At 35.6% G+C, this 16,142-nt stretch overlaps 1 protein-coding gene across 1 annotated transcript; it reads left to right on the forward strand.

Moving 5' to 3' along the window:
* The first annotated feature begins 2,166 nt into the window (after positions 1-2,166).
* On the forward strand, positions 2,167-14,406 carry stra6l (STRA6-like). Its single transcript, XM_065254390.2, has 18 exons — positions 2,167-2,334; positions 3,872-3,932; positions 4,193-4,293; positions 4,390-4,520; positions 6,110-6,230; positions 6,362-6,407; positions 6,896-7,024; positions 7,113-7,180; positions 7,256-7,367; positions 7,459-7,618; positions 7,702-7,777; positions 7,863-7,944; positions 12,522-12,570; positions 12,844-12,961; positions 13,136-13,255; positions 13,369-13,532; positions 13,759-13,905; positions 13,994-14,406. Coding segments are annotated over exons 1-18 (1,875 nt in total). The 5' UTR covers positions 2,167-2,332; the 3' UTR covers positions 14,182-14,406.
* The last annotated feature ends 1,736 nt before the right edge of the window (positions 14,407-16,142 follow it).

Below are 16,142 nucleotides of genomic sequence, written 5' to 3' on the forward strand. Positions count from 1 at the left end.
ACACACTGCGCATGCGCATTGCTTTGCACTTATCTTTGTAAAAGCACATTTCCCAGTACTGAGAAACATGAACTACTGGTAGCACACATTCTGAGGAGGTAGTACGATATTCAGAGGTGAAAGAGGATCCAATATGAGAGCCTAATATAATTAATATTTTTTTAAACTGCTCAGCCACACGCAGTCTATACATTTAACATTTTATTTTTTTATGTGTGTATGTGTGTGATGATGACATTATCCCAACTCTCGATTGGTCGCACGCGCATTTACACATAAACATTAACATAATGTTTTAAGTGTGCTTTGGTTGGTATAGTTTTTATTTGGGTAGTTTATATATGTTTTATTTCATATAACTGTAAATAAAACGAAATTCACATGTGTATAATAGATTTTTTTACCAGACTTAATGTAATTAATAGCATTGTATATTTACGTGAAATATGTGCAACATATTATATATATATAATTCATATCAAGCTTGAGCTGAGCCAAATGATCCGGTTCCCTAAAAAAGCCCGTCCCATGTGTCTCATTTATAAAACTAAAAGCTTAAATGGCTTACGCCCAAAAAAATTCCGATTTGTAAAACCATGCGTAAACACCTGTAGGCAATGTTTTCTTTATAAATCACAAATCACATGCAAGTGTGCGTACGTGGATTAATCTCATATCCATATCTCATATCCTGCACGCCCATTTATAATCTATAAATACTTAGTCAACGCAACTCATCTCCTGAATGCTGATCCGTATAATAATGAGATTGGCATCCAATTCTTTCGCAAGATGGTACACTCCGCCAATAAATGCAAGCCACTGGCGTAATACTTCAGCAGTGCAATCCCCATGTAATGGCCTATAGCTATATACAACAATTACTTTTGGATTTATTCTTCATGATAATGTTGATCTAACGTATGATAGAGTGAAATTTACTGTGTGACTGTACTTAATTGTTTGACATGTACGTCTTCAATCTCACCATCTGTGTCGACAATTTCCTTTATCTCCAACTCGTGGCACATTTTCCCGTCAAGTTTATTTTTATAGTCAGATCACAACCTTTGCGTGGGAAGTAATGTCCGCATTTTTTCAGCCCCGTTCATGCGGCGCTGCGCAGAGCTATCCCCGTTTGACGTCACAGTACCGCGAGAGTGATTCGAGAGCATATTGTGGGAGTCTACGATTCTCGTGGTTAGTTATTTCACGCTTATTAGCACAAATATAAGGATACAGTAAAACAACGCATTAAAAATATAAATATAAACAAGACAAACTGTATACTTTAGCAGAAATTGTAACCAAAAAAAGGTACATTTTAAATCAATCACACCTAGTCAGTGATCGACTGATGAGCTCTTCTCGTCAACAGCGCTCCCTTGTGTTGGCTTTAATGATTTGCGAAATATATTTGGTTTTAGGTGTACTGCAGCGGCAAAAGCAGCGGCAAAATTCGCATTTTAAAGAATTGAATACAGTCTTTCAAATCCACCAATGCCGATTGTCTGAGGATGCGGACTTTTTCGGTTGACTTGGAAGGCCTTCTCTGTAAACACATAGGTATGCAAGTTCATCTCACTGAGAAAGAAGCGTTTAAAGTGCTCTTGTAGCTCAATTTTTAGAGCAAACATACATACTGTAGTGATCTAATGTGTGACATATTTAAATTAAATTTACCACCAAATAAATGTGGCCTTTAAAATGAATTTAAAGTATGCATTTGGGAGATGCTTCTTCTGAAAGGTTAACGTTACAGGAAAATCTATTTGTTTGTTTATTGGTAGAAATGAAAATTACTGATTTTGTGCATGTGAATTCGTTCAATCAATCCAAGCTTCAAGTTAGTTTGTATGTTCCCTTTAGAAGTCAAACCCCTGACTTGGGTGTTTGCTTTGCACCATGCATTACAATTGAGAAACAAAATAAACCCACACCCACTAACACCACTTTATAATCTGCTTCAGTTAGGAGCTGGTCTTATCTATGTTTGGATTCAGAGTAACTGTTCAGTCAATAGAGAGAGAGAGAGAGAGAGAGAGAGAGAGAGAGAGAGAGAGAGAGAGAGAGAGAGAGAGAGAGAGAGAGAGAGAGAGAGAGAGAGTTACAATAGTGTGGTCCAAATCAAAGGTTGTCCAGTCATGTGACTACATTTTCATATCCTCATTCATGAAGCGAAAGCTTTACTCTTATATCAGAGCACATTGTAACAAGTGTTTGTAAGGAAGAACAACTCTAATGGATAGGCTAACTAGTTTTTGTCTATAAGCAACAGCCGTACAGTATTGATTCAGTGCACCACTGACAGATGATAACCTAAACTCCAACTATGTGAGTTATTTCTGAATTATTTCTGCTTTTAAACGGTACTTAGAATTGCTTCTGTGTTTTATATTTACCCTTTCAAAAATGTACACTACAGCTTTGCACCTAAATACTTATTAGTACCTCAACGATACATATAGTGTACATATTTGTTCACTCTCAGACAAAAGGTAAAAGTTATCAGTGGGACAGTACCTTTTAAAAAGGTCCTAATATGTATCATTTTGGTACAGATTTGTACCTCTAAGGTACCAATGTGCACTTTTGAGGTACCAATATGCCCCTTTCAGGTACAAAAGTGTGCTGCCCCGTGTAAACTTTTATACAATCTTTTTTCTAAGAGAATATTTGGACCTTTTACCCCAAGGGTTTTTAAACTGTGGGTCACACAAAGTCACTTGGCTACGGTTTTGATATGATATACCATACGTTATTTTAAAACTGAAATTGAATGTACATTTAATTTATAAAATGACAAGGAAAATAAAAACTGCTTAATTATAAAAGAGAAAAAATTTGTTTTCCCCCTATATTTACATTTAAAAATATGTTTGTGTCCCCCGGTGTTCTGTCAAAGTTCGTTCCCTCTATGTTTCCCAATGTTTTTCTAGCATTTTAATCATTTTACATTTATTATTTAGAAATATTAAAAAGTTTTAATGGCTTGGCTACTGAGATGTATACAGTACGTGTGCATGTATGTAATGTATCTTTATTGTTCTTAAGTCAATTATTTTTACAGTATGAATCACTAAAGTACATATAAAAAGCAATACTTTCATGTATTATGTAATACAATTGATTAAATATTTCATAATTTTCATGTTTTCTATTATTTCTTTTTACCTTATATTTATAGCCTACGTGTTTGTTCTAAAATTATTGTGTTAACCCACAATTTAATATGCACAGGCCTGTTTATATATTAATAACACTTCATGTCTGTGTGCTATATTTATATATTTATTGTGTATGTAAACATCATAATTTTAGAACAAACAGTAGAGACAAAAAGAAAAAGACAGGCTATAGATTGGCTAAAATGTTAAAAGAAATACCCGTAATAGAAAACAGGAAAAGTATAAAATATTTAATAAATTGTGTTATAGAATACATAAATTATATTATTGATTTTTAGTGTAACCCATTAAAATCTTTAACCTTTCTTAATATAAAAAACATACTGTGATAAAACATACAGACTTCATCAGAACACCGGTAAACACATCTAAGTGGGTCACAGAATGAAAAGTTTGGGAATCTCTGTTTTAAAGGGCACTGCCCCAGTGACTGTTAGGGTACATTTGAAATATTTTTTTAACATTGTGCATGGTTCACACCATTAAACATGATTTTTACACTTTAAATTTATTTATTATGTAATGCTGCAATCTTTTAACTAAGTGAGTCAACTTTTGTTTTATCTTACTAATGCAGAATTTTATTAGCTAAGATTATTTATTTAGATGATAATTCATTCATTTAAACAATCATGTTGTAATCGTCCCCCGTTATCATTTTACTCTCTCCGTTCTTCTCTCAGGGAAGACTGTGAAAATGGATTTTCAGTGGATTTGTTTCTACATTGCTCTCTCGTCCCTGCTGTAAGTGATGAAAGCATTTATAAATAAACACCCTTAACAAACATAAAGAAATTTCCTAGAGGAAGTGTTGCTTTAAAGAATGATAAGGACTGACAGTTGGTTTACAACAGTCTTGATATATATTGTTAACCCATGACAGATTCTTTACAAAATCTTCTTTTTTTTCACAAACATTGACTTGAGTCTGAGCGGACTGTTGTTCATATTTTCCCTCATGCATTATTTTGTAATGTGGTGCATCATCTTTTTCTGTGTTTCAGGTGTTTATTATGGTTCTACTCTCATTCGTACAGCGCAGAGCAAGAGCTCAGCCCTTCGAGGAACGCTTTCCATACCTAAGGGGTCGATTTGGCATTGTGGTGTAGGTGATCTCTGATTTTTGAATTATATCATTAGACTTAAATGTTTTGCCACTTTATTAGTTAAATTGTGTGTATGTGTGTCTTATGTTTCTCAGGCCTTTGGATTTCATTGGGAGTTTAAGTAATCGTTGGTCTTATGGTTTTGCGTTTGGCGCAATCGCTCCGAGCGTGCTCCAGCTCTTCTCTGAATCCTACACGCCGATAAAAGTGCCCAACTGGGCTAAAGGTACAGCACATATCATAAGTACAGGATTGCACATACAGTATTACTATTAAAGCAGTAAGGTACTCGGTTAGATGCTTTCCTGTAGTTCAAAATGTAGAACAAGTTTGCATGGTAAAGCCTTCATGCAATGTACACTTTGGTTAAAGCATATGTTAATTAATATAAATAAGGCACAACAGTTTATACTTTACTATATTTTACCCTGCACTCTCAGAAAAATGGTACAAAAGTTGTCATTGGGGCGGTACCCTTCTAAAAAGTGCACTTTTGTACCTAACTGTATAACTGTACCAAAATGGGATATATATAGGACCATAAAATATGTACTTAATCATTAAACTTTACACTCACCTAAAGGATTATTAGGAACACCTATTAAATTTCTCATTAATGCAATTATCTTATCAACCAATCACATGGCAGTTGCTTCAAGGCATTAAGGGGTGTGGTCCTGGTCAAGACAATCTCCTGAACTCCCAAACTGAATGTCAGAATGGGAAAGAATTTTGAGTGTGGCATGATTGTTGGTGCCAGACGGGCCGGTCTGAGTATTTCACAATTTGCTCAGTTACTGGTATTTTCACGCACAACCATTTCTAGGGTTTACAAAGAATGGTGTGAAAAGGGAAAAACATCCAGTATGAGGCAGCCCTGTTGGCAAAAATACCTTGATGATGCTAGAGATCAGATGAGTATGGGGCACGACTGATATAAGCTGATAGAAGAGCAACTTTGACTGAAATAACCACTCGTTACAACCGAGGTATGCAACAAAGCATCTGTGAAGCCACAACACGCACAACCTTGAGGCGGATGGGCTACAACAGCAGAAGACGCCACCAGTTACCACTCATCTCCACTACGAATAGGAAAAAGAGGCTACAATTTGCACAAGCTCACCAAAATTGAACAGTTGAAGATTGGAAAAATGTTGCCTGGTCTGATGAGTCTCGATTTCTTATGAGACATTCAGATGGTTTAGTCAGAATTTGGCGTAAACAGAATGAGAACATGGATCCATCATGCCTTGTTACCACTGTGCAGGCTGCTGGTGGTGGTGTAATGGTGTGGGGATGTTTTCTTGGCACACTTTAGGCCCCTTAGTACCAACTGGGCATCATTTAAATGCCACAGCCTACCTGAGCATTTTTCCTGACCATGTCCATCTCTTTATGACCACCATGTACCCATCCTCTGATGGCTACTTCCAGCAGGATAATGCACCATGTCACAAAGCTCGAATCATTTCAAATTGGTTTCTTGAACATGAGTTCACTGTACTAAAATGGCCCCCACAGTCACCAGATCTCAACCCAATAGAGCATCTTTGGGATGTTTGGGATGTTGCCCTGGATGTGCATCCCACAAATCTCCATCAATTGCAAGATGCTATCCTATCAATATGGGCCAACATTTCTAAATAATGCTTTCAGCACCTTGTTGAATCAATGCCATGTAAAATTAAGGCAGTTCTGGGGTCAAACACAGTAGTACTATGGTGTTCCTAATAATCCTTAAGGTGAGTGTACTATCATATATTTATAATTAAATTAAATGTTACAGTCAAACACTGTTTGTGTCTCTTTCAGCTTTTATGTACCTGCTAGGAGCACTAGAAGTGGGAGTTGCATATTTGCCCTTTTTTGCTTGCCTATCCACACCACACCGAACACTAGGAGGGGTTTTGGGTGTTCTGTATACGCTCATGTGGTACATAAAAACAAAGAAATATACTAAAAATACCAGTGGTCATTAACTAGTATCTGTTTGTTGTCAGAGATGTCAAGGCATTTGTTTTAGGTTACTGTACACTGATTTTGTATATTTTGTGTGGATTTCAGGCTCACTGCGAGATTGTATGACACAGCAAGCTGTCCATCTGGAAATGTTGGCAAATATAATTAATTATTAACTTTTATTTTTTAATTATTAACTTATGATGTTTATGTTTGCATGGTAAGATTAGAAACTATTCGCTCATTGTTTGAAGCACAGGTGTGATTGTTTCCCTGGTCGAAACATTGCATTCAAACATTTTAACTGTAAATACAATGAAAAATACAGTATTACAAAATAATACAATACATAAGCCTTTTAATTTACCTTAAAGATGGATAGGAACTCTCTTAAAGGGTTGTCTCTTATGAACCTCAATAAAAATGTCATTACATACAGATATAAAACATTCAGTAATGAAGACAATAAACTGATGAAACAAATTTTAATTAAATTTTTTTTTTTTTTAAATATTAGACTTAATCTGTAAATTTCTAAAAGTCTAAACAAAGGTACAACCCAAGCAGCTATTGCCTAATGTTGTATAAAATGTTTGTTTTTTCAGTGTAAAATATAATAATTTATTATCCTGTTTACAGATTTTAGGCCCGTATGAGAAGTGGATCATTCTGTGGCCGTTCTTTCTGTGTCTGTGTTTCCTGCTGGGACGGTTTGTGTATATCATTGTGAAGGCAATAAGAATCCACCTGCATTTGCAGACTGAAGAGGTCAGACCATAAGACAGTTTTCATGAAATTTGTTTATTTATTTGTAATAGTAGATGCCTGAGTTATTCTTTGTTTTCATGAAATTTAGAATGAAGAGGATTTACACTCGCATCAGTTCAGATATGTAAAGACTCTACTGAAACGCCCCCCTGAGCGGTAGGCCAACATGAACATTTATTTATGAATGTATTCACATTACTCAACAAAGACTCATTGTTCTGTTTTCCTTAGGTTGGAACCAAAAGGTTGGTTCCAGAGAAAAGTATACGATTGGGACCCTTATTTTAAATTCCCGAACAGAATGATTGGCACCTCCATTATCTCTTTTATTGGCTTATACACGGTAAATCAGAAAAAAATATTTACTGTAATATACTATACACTAAAGTTGCCAAATCTGAACCTATGTGTGCTCAAATGTTGTCTTTATGTAGATGACGCTGGTAGACTACAGTATAAGTGACTATGCCTTTGATGGGCTGGACGCGTTGAAGGATTCACTTGCAGAGATAGCATCCTCCTGTACTAACGAAACAGACAATATGTTCAAGTCCCTCATACCCATGATGGAAGAGTTTAGCTATGTCGCACGTAGTAAGATTTATTACTATATATTTACTTTTAGATCAATTTATGGATTGATGGTTAATATATAACACTAATATGTTTATTCACAGAGTCATGGTTGGCGACGACAATCTTTGCCAGTTTGACATCTGTTACTTACACTTTTCATGTGCTAGTATGTTATAGGTATGCATACTTGACATGGACAGTCTACACTATTGTCTGTAATACGACAAAGACTTTACTAACTAAAAAACTTTTTTAACTGCAGAAAACATATAAAGAGGTTATGGAGGGGAGAGAAATACTTTATTCCAGTCAAGTTTCATAAACCAAGCCCTGCAGTTAGTGTGGTAAGTAAATATTTGTGAAGGTTTGTATATGCCTCGACCTTTATTTCTGTCATACACCATTTTCAATGAAGTCGGTCAATGTTTATTTATGCCTTTCCAAACTCGTATGACTTTCTTACAGCACATTAACATTTAAACATATGATAAAAGTATTCATTTAGACATTGTGGAAAAAAATATTAAAGGATTACTCCACTTTCATAAGAAAATGTTCTGATAATTTACTCACCCCCATGTTTTTTAGTCAAAAAGAAATTGAGTTTTTGAGAAAAAACATTTAAGGGTATTTCTCCATAAAGTGGACTTCCTGAACTTCAGCCAGCTCCTTGTTTCCTGTCTGCCATTATTGGACAAACTGATTAATCCAGGTGTGTCAGCTTCAAAGAGCTCTAAACGATCCCAACCGAACCGAGGCAAAAGGGTCTTATCTAGCGAAACGATCACAACTTTTCGTCTTGCACCAGCACTGTGATGCTCGTCCTTGTATATTACGTAATCATGTTGAAAGGTCATGCATGATGTATAAGAAACTACATCTTCAGTGTTTACAAGTGTGGAGAAGGAGGACCGTTCGGAAGTTGTTGTATGTTGAGTGATACTAATGAATGTCTTTGTGTCAGTTTATTGTTTAAAATGGTCCCTACGTGTGCATTCCGCATACGTCATGCGTGACCTTTCAACATAATTATGTAACATGTAAGGTCGTAAAATGCACATCCTAAGGCAAGACATTTCAAGACAAGAAGTACATATTTTTTATTTATTGGGCAAAAATTTTAGAAAAAAAATTTTTTTAGAGCAGTAATTCTCAAAGTGTGGTCCGCGGACCACTAGTGGTCCGGCAAACCCCCCAGTGGTCCACCAAAAGATGACCTAAACTAGGCAAGTATTTATACAAACGTCACTTATTTAAAGGCACACAAGGCAAGTCTGAGTATTATTTCTCTACTAGCTCCCCCTAGTGTCTGGGAGTAAATGCGTTCTATATCTAAGACTATACACTCTAAAAAACAAACGGTCAGGGTGCGATTTGTGAAAAAAACAGAGGGGGGGATGTTTTCATAGGCGTCGATTTCGGCGACGGTGGGCACCCACCATATTTCGTCATGAGTTATTTTGTACCCACCACTAGTTTTTACTTTTTTGACTGTTTTCAGTGGTTAAGAAGAGCAATATGAGAGAGAAATTTGGTAATCATTGTCTGACCTAACAAAAATCCATTATAATATTATTATTATTTTTTTTATATATTTCTAATTAAAATATTTCTAATATTCAGAAATGCGCTCTCCGCTCACGAGCTCTGATCGGAACAAACCCGAACCTCACTGTCTGCTGAACTTGCGCAGAAACATCAAAATATAACCAGCTTTTTAAAATGGTTTTAAAACTTAACATTTAGACTATTTTAGCGCAAATTATGAGCTTATTGACGATTTTTTATAATTCTTGACATAATGCGTCTCTGTCCACAGCACATTTCAAAAAATTTTAATTCATAAAAATAAATAATGAGAACATGAACTCATCACTGCATTTGCAGGAATTGTAAAATATTTTTTCTTATTAACTCATGAAGCAGCCTAACGCAATATTTTTATTCTAATAGCTTATCTTTCCCCACACATATGAACTGTGATCATGCACAACGAAAAACGCGTAAGAATTAAATCTTGAATGGCAAAACTGTATGGCACAATGTAGTGTCAACTTAAATATAAATATGAACAATGTCTTGATTGCAAAGTTAAACCATTACAGTAGAAACAGTTTTACTGCTGCTTTTAAAGTAATAATATTAACTTTACACCGCAATGCGGAGCTACAGTGAAATGATAGAAAAGACAGATGCATTATGTATAGTCACTTAGCCTCATTTGCGCAAACTGGACGCGCCCTCGCCTCGCTAAACGCCTCATCTGCGTGTAACTTCGGCCATTCTCAGTGGTGTGACTGGGACACTAACTCTGCTTGTCATCATAAACAGATAATCAGATTGTGATGTTTATTCCCGCTTTAATAATATGCGGATGAATATGCTGCCTTACACCGTTTCGACACACAGCTCCATAACCATCTCGCATGTGTTGATAGGCTACTCGTGAGGTGTAACCGGGTCTGTAACCAATCAGATAGCGCCGTGGGCGGGACATTGAGCAAGTCTGCATGCAGAGTGGTGAATACAGAGAGGCTGCGCGGCAGCTGTATCAGAGCCAGCCAAAGCAGCGCATTTTAAAACAAAATTGACTTTAATCAAACCACGGATCAGTGATAAGTTTTGTGATCCGTCTCGCCACAAGTGTAGTAGCACTGATCACTTTGAGGGGGGGATAAATTTATCCCCACCGGGGATAAAAATAATTAAGCAGAGGCAGGGATACATTGACCAGAAAGGGGGAAATCCCACGCATCCCCCCCGGCAAATCGCACCCTGCAAACGGTGCTATATAGCACCAAAACAGTTGCTTTGGATCGTAACGATAGAAGAACCATTTTTAGTGCCATATAGCACCGGTGAAGAACCAGTGAAGCACCAGTGAAGCACCAGTGAAGCACCAGTGTAGAACCATATAGTGCTATGTAGAACCATATGTGGTGCTATATGGCCCCTATATGGTTCTACACTGGTGCTTCACTGGTGCTTCACTGGTGCTTCACTGGTTCTTCACCGGTGCTATATGGCACTAAAATGGTTCTTCTATCGTTACGATCCAAAGCAATTGTTTTGGTGCTATATAGCACCATTTGTTTTTTTAGAGTGTACGAGACTGAAGGACACCGGGTCGGATACAGCGAACTTGCAAGTGGGGTATTCTTCCTACAGACGGTAGGGGCGGGCGAGAGAGTCTTCATTCGTCATGTAATGAGTCATTTAACCATATACCGACTTACGAAGATGATTTATTAACATAAAAATGCTGCCTTGTGTCCCTTTAAGTAGATTTTTAATGCACTTCAAAACTGTGATATCAGTTCTTGCCTTTCTGTTGGCTAAACCAAAGAGGAGTCAAAATAAAAGATCAAGCGTCAACTGAGAGCAGCTAAAATCCACAGATCTATTAGTTTTGTAATGTACTAGTTTTTGTTTCATGTGTAAAATCCCTGTAATTTCAGTGATTTTGGACATTAAGGGGAACCTTTTTTTTCAGTATTTTATTGTTACCATAGTTACAACCATATTCATATACCCACCACCTCAGTTTTAAACTAATGGCTCTTTGGAATGACATTAAGTGGTACCTAGGCTGTTATAGTATGTTTAATTGCATTTTTTTCACATGTGCAGTTTGTTGTTCATATTAAGCTCATTTCACATTTACTTTTTCAAATGAAATAAAATTCATATAATAATTTCTGAACATAGCATTGCATTTGTTTAAAAAAAATAATTTTTGACTTGAAACAGTTGCATTTTAAACTTAAACTTAGCTTATCCTTCCTATTGGGGGAGTTTTTTGGGGGAGTGTTAGAGAGGGATTCTGTTAGGTGGTCCCCAGAAAAATTTGGAAGATAAAGTGGTCCTTGGGCTGAAAAAGTTTGAGAAACACTGGTTTAGAGCACTTTCAAACCGTTGAAGTCAACTATATGGAGAAATCCTGGAATGTTTTCCTTAAAGGTGACACAGAATGATTGAACGGGGTATTTATCCTTGTTCTGTGATGTGACATGTAGACAAAATTTTTTTGTTTGGGTCTGTAATGCCTTAGAAGCTTCCTAAAAACCTCTCTCAGATAGCTTTATTAGGGTGGGGGATTTTAAACAAGTGGTTTTGCACCTATTTGGCTCTCCCTACTGGCTTAACTTGCAATCTCATTACTGATTGGCTGACTTTGCTGCCATTCAAAAAATGTAGCCAATTATTTTAAAGTGGAGGGGCAGTTAGATGTCTGTGATGTCATAAGCATCAGTTTTTCAGATTGGGCCTTTTTCTGGCTAACATTTCTAAAAGAGGAATTTCTATAAGACTGAGATGTTTAGCATGTCTAGCACTTTTTGTATGTTCGTGAATGCGGGTAGACTACCATTATTCAACAAAGACAAGGTAAAAATGTTTTTTTTTATTCTCTGTCCCCTTAAAAAAGAAAGACAAAAAGCATCTTGGGTGACATGGGGATAAGTACATTTCCTTATAAAAGTGGACTAATCCTTTAACAAACAATAACATTGTAAGTAGGGCTGTCAACAGAGTAATCACGATTAATCGCATACAAAATTAAAGTTTGCGTGTGTATTGCGTGTAATTATTATGTATATAAGCAGCACACACATAAATTTAAGAAATATGTTATTTGTGTATGTATTTTTACATTATATATAAAATAAAATATATCAAAATCTGAATAAATATATAGACTGTATATATAAATGTAATATTTCTTAAATACATATGCATGTGTGTGTGTATTTATATATAAATAATATGTAAATAATTACAAACAGTGCACACACATATATTATACAAAAACAAACTTTTATTTTGTATGCGATTAATCGTGATTAATCTTTTGACAGCCTTAATTGTAAGACATTGCAAGTAAAAATATTACTTATTATTAAAACATTATTTTCTCTGTCAGGCAGCTATAACAAGATACTCAGGCTGGCAGATTGCCTTCACTCTGTGGGGTATGCAAATATATATTTCTTATATATATTTATATAATTTTATAGTATTTCATATATTCAGTCTTCATCTAGTGATTTACTCAGTGACTCATGCTAATTCAATGCCCTCAGAAAACATGGTGAGGTCAGTTTGCAAAGTTTATCCAGAGATCATTGCCTTCACGGGCATTGATCTCTTGCATATTTTGCCCTACACACTGCATACTTTTCTTAGTTTGCTAGATATGCAGAAGCTATTGATTATGTGGTTTGATTCTTGTTTTATCTCTACAGGTTTTGTGATCGTTCATTTCATGCAGTTTCTTTTCGCCCTGATATTTACGTATGGAATTATTCTACCGATCCAAAAAGGAAAGTTTCTCAGCTGGCTATCAAGTGTATCCATCATTCTGTGAGTTCCATTAAAGAGAGTTCATAAAAACTTAAATATATATAATATAAATGATGACATCATATGCATCATATTTTATGCGTTACTCTGAAAATCCTGTTGCATTGCATGTCCACATATGAACTGTAAAACGCATGCAGCAAATCCAGCAATGTGTTTTTTATTTAATTCCAGGCTGACCATATTTACCGTGATAGCCATAGTGGTAGTGCAGATTGTTCTGGTACAGATATTTTTCCTGCAGGACAAACTCTCACCTGACGACAAACAAAAGCCACTCGCACTCAACAACAGGTATGGCAGAACAACATCAAAGCCCAATTTTATGTAAATTGTAAATTGGCTATTTAATTAAATATAAAATATGCATGCTTCTGCATTAAACCAAGTCTTTTAATTTTTCACAGAAAAGCATTCCACAGCTTTATCTATTTTTTCTTCTTCTATAATGTGATAATGGGGTTGAGCAACTGCATTTTACGTCTCTTGGTAAGTGGCGTTGTGGGCACGTGGCTGGTATCACGGATTGACCGGACCATCATGCAGAGGGGCTACGAGTCCATGGATCCAGGTAATAATGGTAGATTCATATCCAGTGCCATGTGGTGAACAAACAGGACCATGATAATTATTAAGCTTTTGTTTTTCTTTTGGTATTTTGGTGACAAAACAAATTTCTCTAAGATGAAAATGCTTATTATCTAAATTATTTATAATTCTAAATGATCTAAATTTAAGAAAATTGCTTCTTTTAAAATAATTGTACAGTAATTTTGGACGGTGTGATTTTTGTGCAGGATATAATACCTGGATAGGGATGATATTTGCTGATCATTATCATAGCAACCCAGTTATGTTGTCTTTCTGCCACCTACTGCTTGGAAAAACTGTGGCGAATCGGGGACCCGCAGAAACCTCTTATAATACTTTTAACAATACCAGAGGTACAGTACACAAATATAACAGCATGCAAAGACAATAATAATATACAACCATGCCATGATATAACTTTGCTCCTCTGCTTTCTTATAGGATGTTCAGTAGGGGGCAGAGTACGTGTGCGCTGGCTGTTGCTCTACACGCTGCTGAGGAACCCGAAGCTCATCCTGCTCAGAAAGAGAAAACCACAGGATAAACATGACAACCAAGACCCTCTTCTCTTAGCCCGAACCATCACCTCACAGGCTCAACAAGCAAATGGACTGGCCAGCAATTGCTAAAGCATCTGAAATAATACCTGAGCATGGTCAGGTTCCTGTCTGTGTAAAAAAGCTGTAAATAAAAATTGTTGCAGATCCACGGTACAGTGATTAGAGGCTATCATTGTATATATACACCATGGTATTAACCGTTCATATGTTTTACTATCACATATGCACAAAAATCTATTCATATACTTTATATGTGTTGAATTATTTTGTAACTGTTGTTTGTCTAAATAAACTGAGGTGTTTATATAATACAGAGCCTGTTTTTTTTTTTAAATAGTCCAACACTCTTTGTGAATGAATTTTATGTTGGTCAGGTTATCTTTAAGTACTTTGTTATGCTGTCATATACAGAATTGTGCTTTTTAAGGCTTTATGCTTAGCTGAAGTATCTGACTTTGATAAAGCAACGATGGTATCAGATGTAATACCATAAAATGCTTTGATATTGTAGGGTTTAAAAGGAATTTATGTCAGAGTCACAACCCCCATTACCTTTGCATATCTAAGCCCACAGGGAAGCTGTTAGTGATCAAAGATTATTGGCTTAGATGTTTGTTTATTGGGGATCTGCCATTTCTGTAGTACAGTGGGGGGTATATGTCTGGTCAATTTGGTTGTCCCAGGCTAAGTTTAGTCAAATGGTCAAGGGAAGAATTAGGAGGAGTGTATCAAGAAGCTGTCTCTCACTTTTGGGGGAATTTTGCACTGACTTTTTTTTTGTTTTACCTGTACTCAGCCTTTCTGAGCAAAAGGTACAAGGGAATAGGAAAAACTACCAGATTTCAATGACTCCTTTTCTCTATTGTTCAGGTAATATTCCTCATACACCCTGCTTACATGTAAATTTTACTGATTTGTTTTTTTATTTCATGCATTAACTACTTTCATGCACATTGAAACAGTATAACCTCAGTACTGTACAAGTTTTGATTTAAATAGTCCGATTCGCAAGCGCACGAGTCATCATCCATCAGCCGTTTTTCTTGCATTATGAGGATAACTGTTACTTGTTTATTTTTGCCATCAGCACCTAAAGCAATTTTACTCGTTTTAAAAGACGTTTATAATAAAAAAAAAATATTATATTTCTTTATATATTTTAACAATTTGAGTTAAGTTTTTATTATTTAAAAAAAAAACTATTTTATCAGTATTTTAATTATTTTACCTCAGTGGACGGCTCTATTTAATGCTAACTGGTAACTGTTAAATTACTAATTTATTTGGTAACTTAAACATTACCGTCAACTACTCTTGCAGATATGTTTAGTTTTTAGCATTATTGTTTTATTTTAAATTATTATTTATTTGGAGTGTGACATTTGACCTTTACGTGACGTGTGGAGCAGTTGGCGTGATAGCGTCAGTACACGTGTGTCTGCGCTAATTAGTACCGAGAGAAAAGAAATCAGGTGAGTTTTTCAAACCCAATGAATAAACACAATAATATATATGTCTATGGTTTATCATAAAGAATGTTATGATCAGAAAAAAAGTTAAATGTCGGCATTAAATGGTTAAATGTCGCGGTTTAAGTTAGTTAATAACTAGCTCTCATCCCGCCTTTCTAACATAACGTTACATCTCTTGTTAGCAAAAGCTAATGTGACTTAATTTAATTTTTCAATTAAATGCCACGGGATCTGTTCTTATAATGTTTTAAACTAGGTGTATTTCATATGTATCTTGTATTACAACAAACACTGATGTTTACATAAAGTAATATTTAAGTCTTTCTATAAATTGATTGTATTAAATGGTTTTAACTCAAATGTTACTGTCCTCTTCTCCAAAATTTGGACCTTAACTTTATTTATATCGGATTACCTTAAACACGTTTTGATAAATTTAATTGTTTGGCTCCGCTATGACTCCCTATGATCCCCAAACATGAAGTCTTGGTAGGCAGCAAACTAGATTTTGCGACATAAGTTAGCCATCATCATTAACCTCTTCTGGTGAGATTATGT

This window comes from Paramisgurnus dabryanus, chromosome 4 (assembly GCF_030506205.2).
Source record: "Paramisgurnus dabryanus chromosome 4, PD_genome_1.1, whole genome shotgun sequence".
Taxonomy (NCBI): Eukaryota; Metazoa; Chordata; class Actinopteri; order Cypriniformes; family Cobitidae; genus Paramisgurnus; species Paramisgurnus dabryanus.

What these genes read in the sequence shown, in the direction of transcription:
- stra6l (XM_065254390.2), top strand. An exon ending in ATTGCTCTCTCGTCCCTGCT is followed by an intron (nt 3,933 to 4,192) that starts GTAAGTGATGAA and finishes TCTGTGTTTCAG; the next exon opens with GTGTTTATTATGGTTCTACT. An exon ending in CCACTCGCACTCAACAACAG is followed by an intron (nt 13,256 to 13,368) that starts GTATGGCAGAAC and finishes AATTTTTCACAG; the next exon opens with AAAAGCATTCCACAGCTTTA.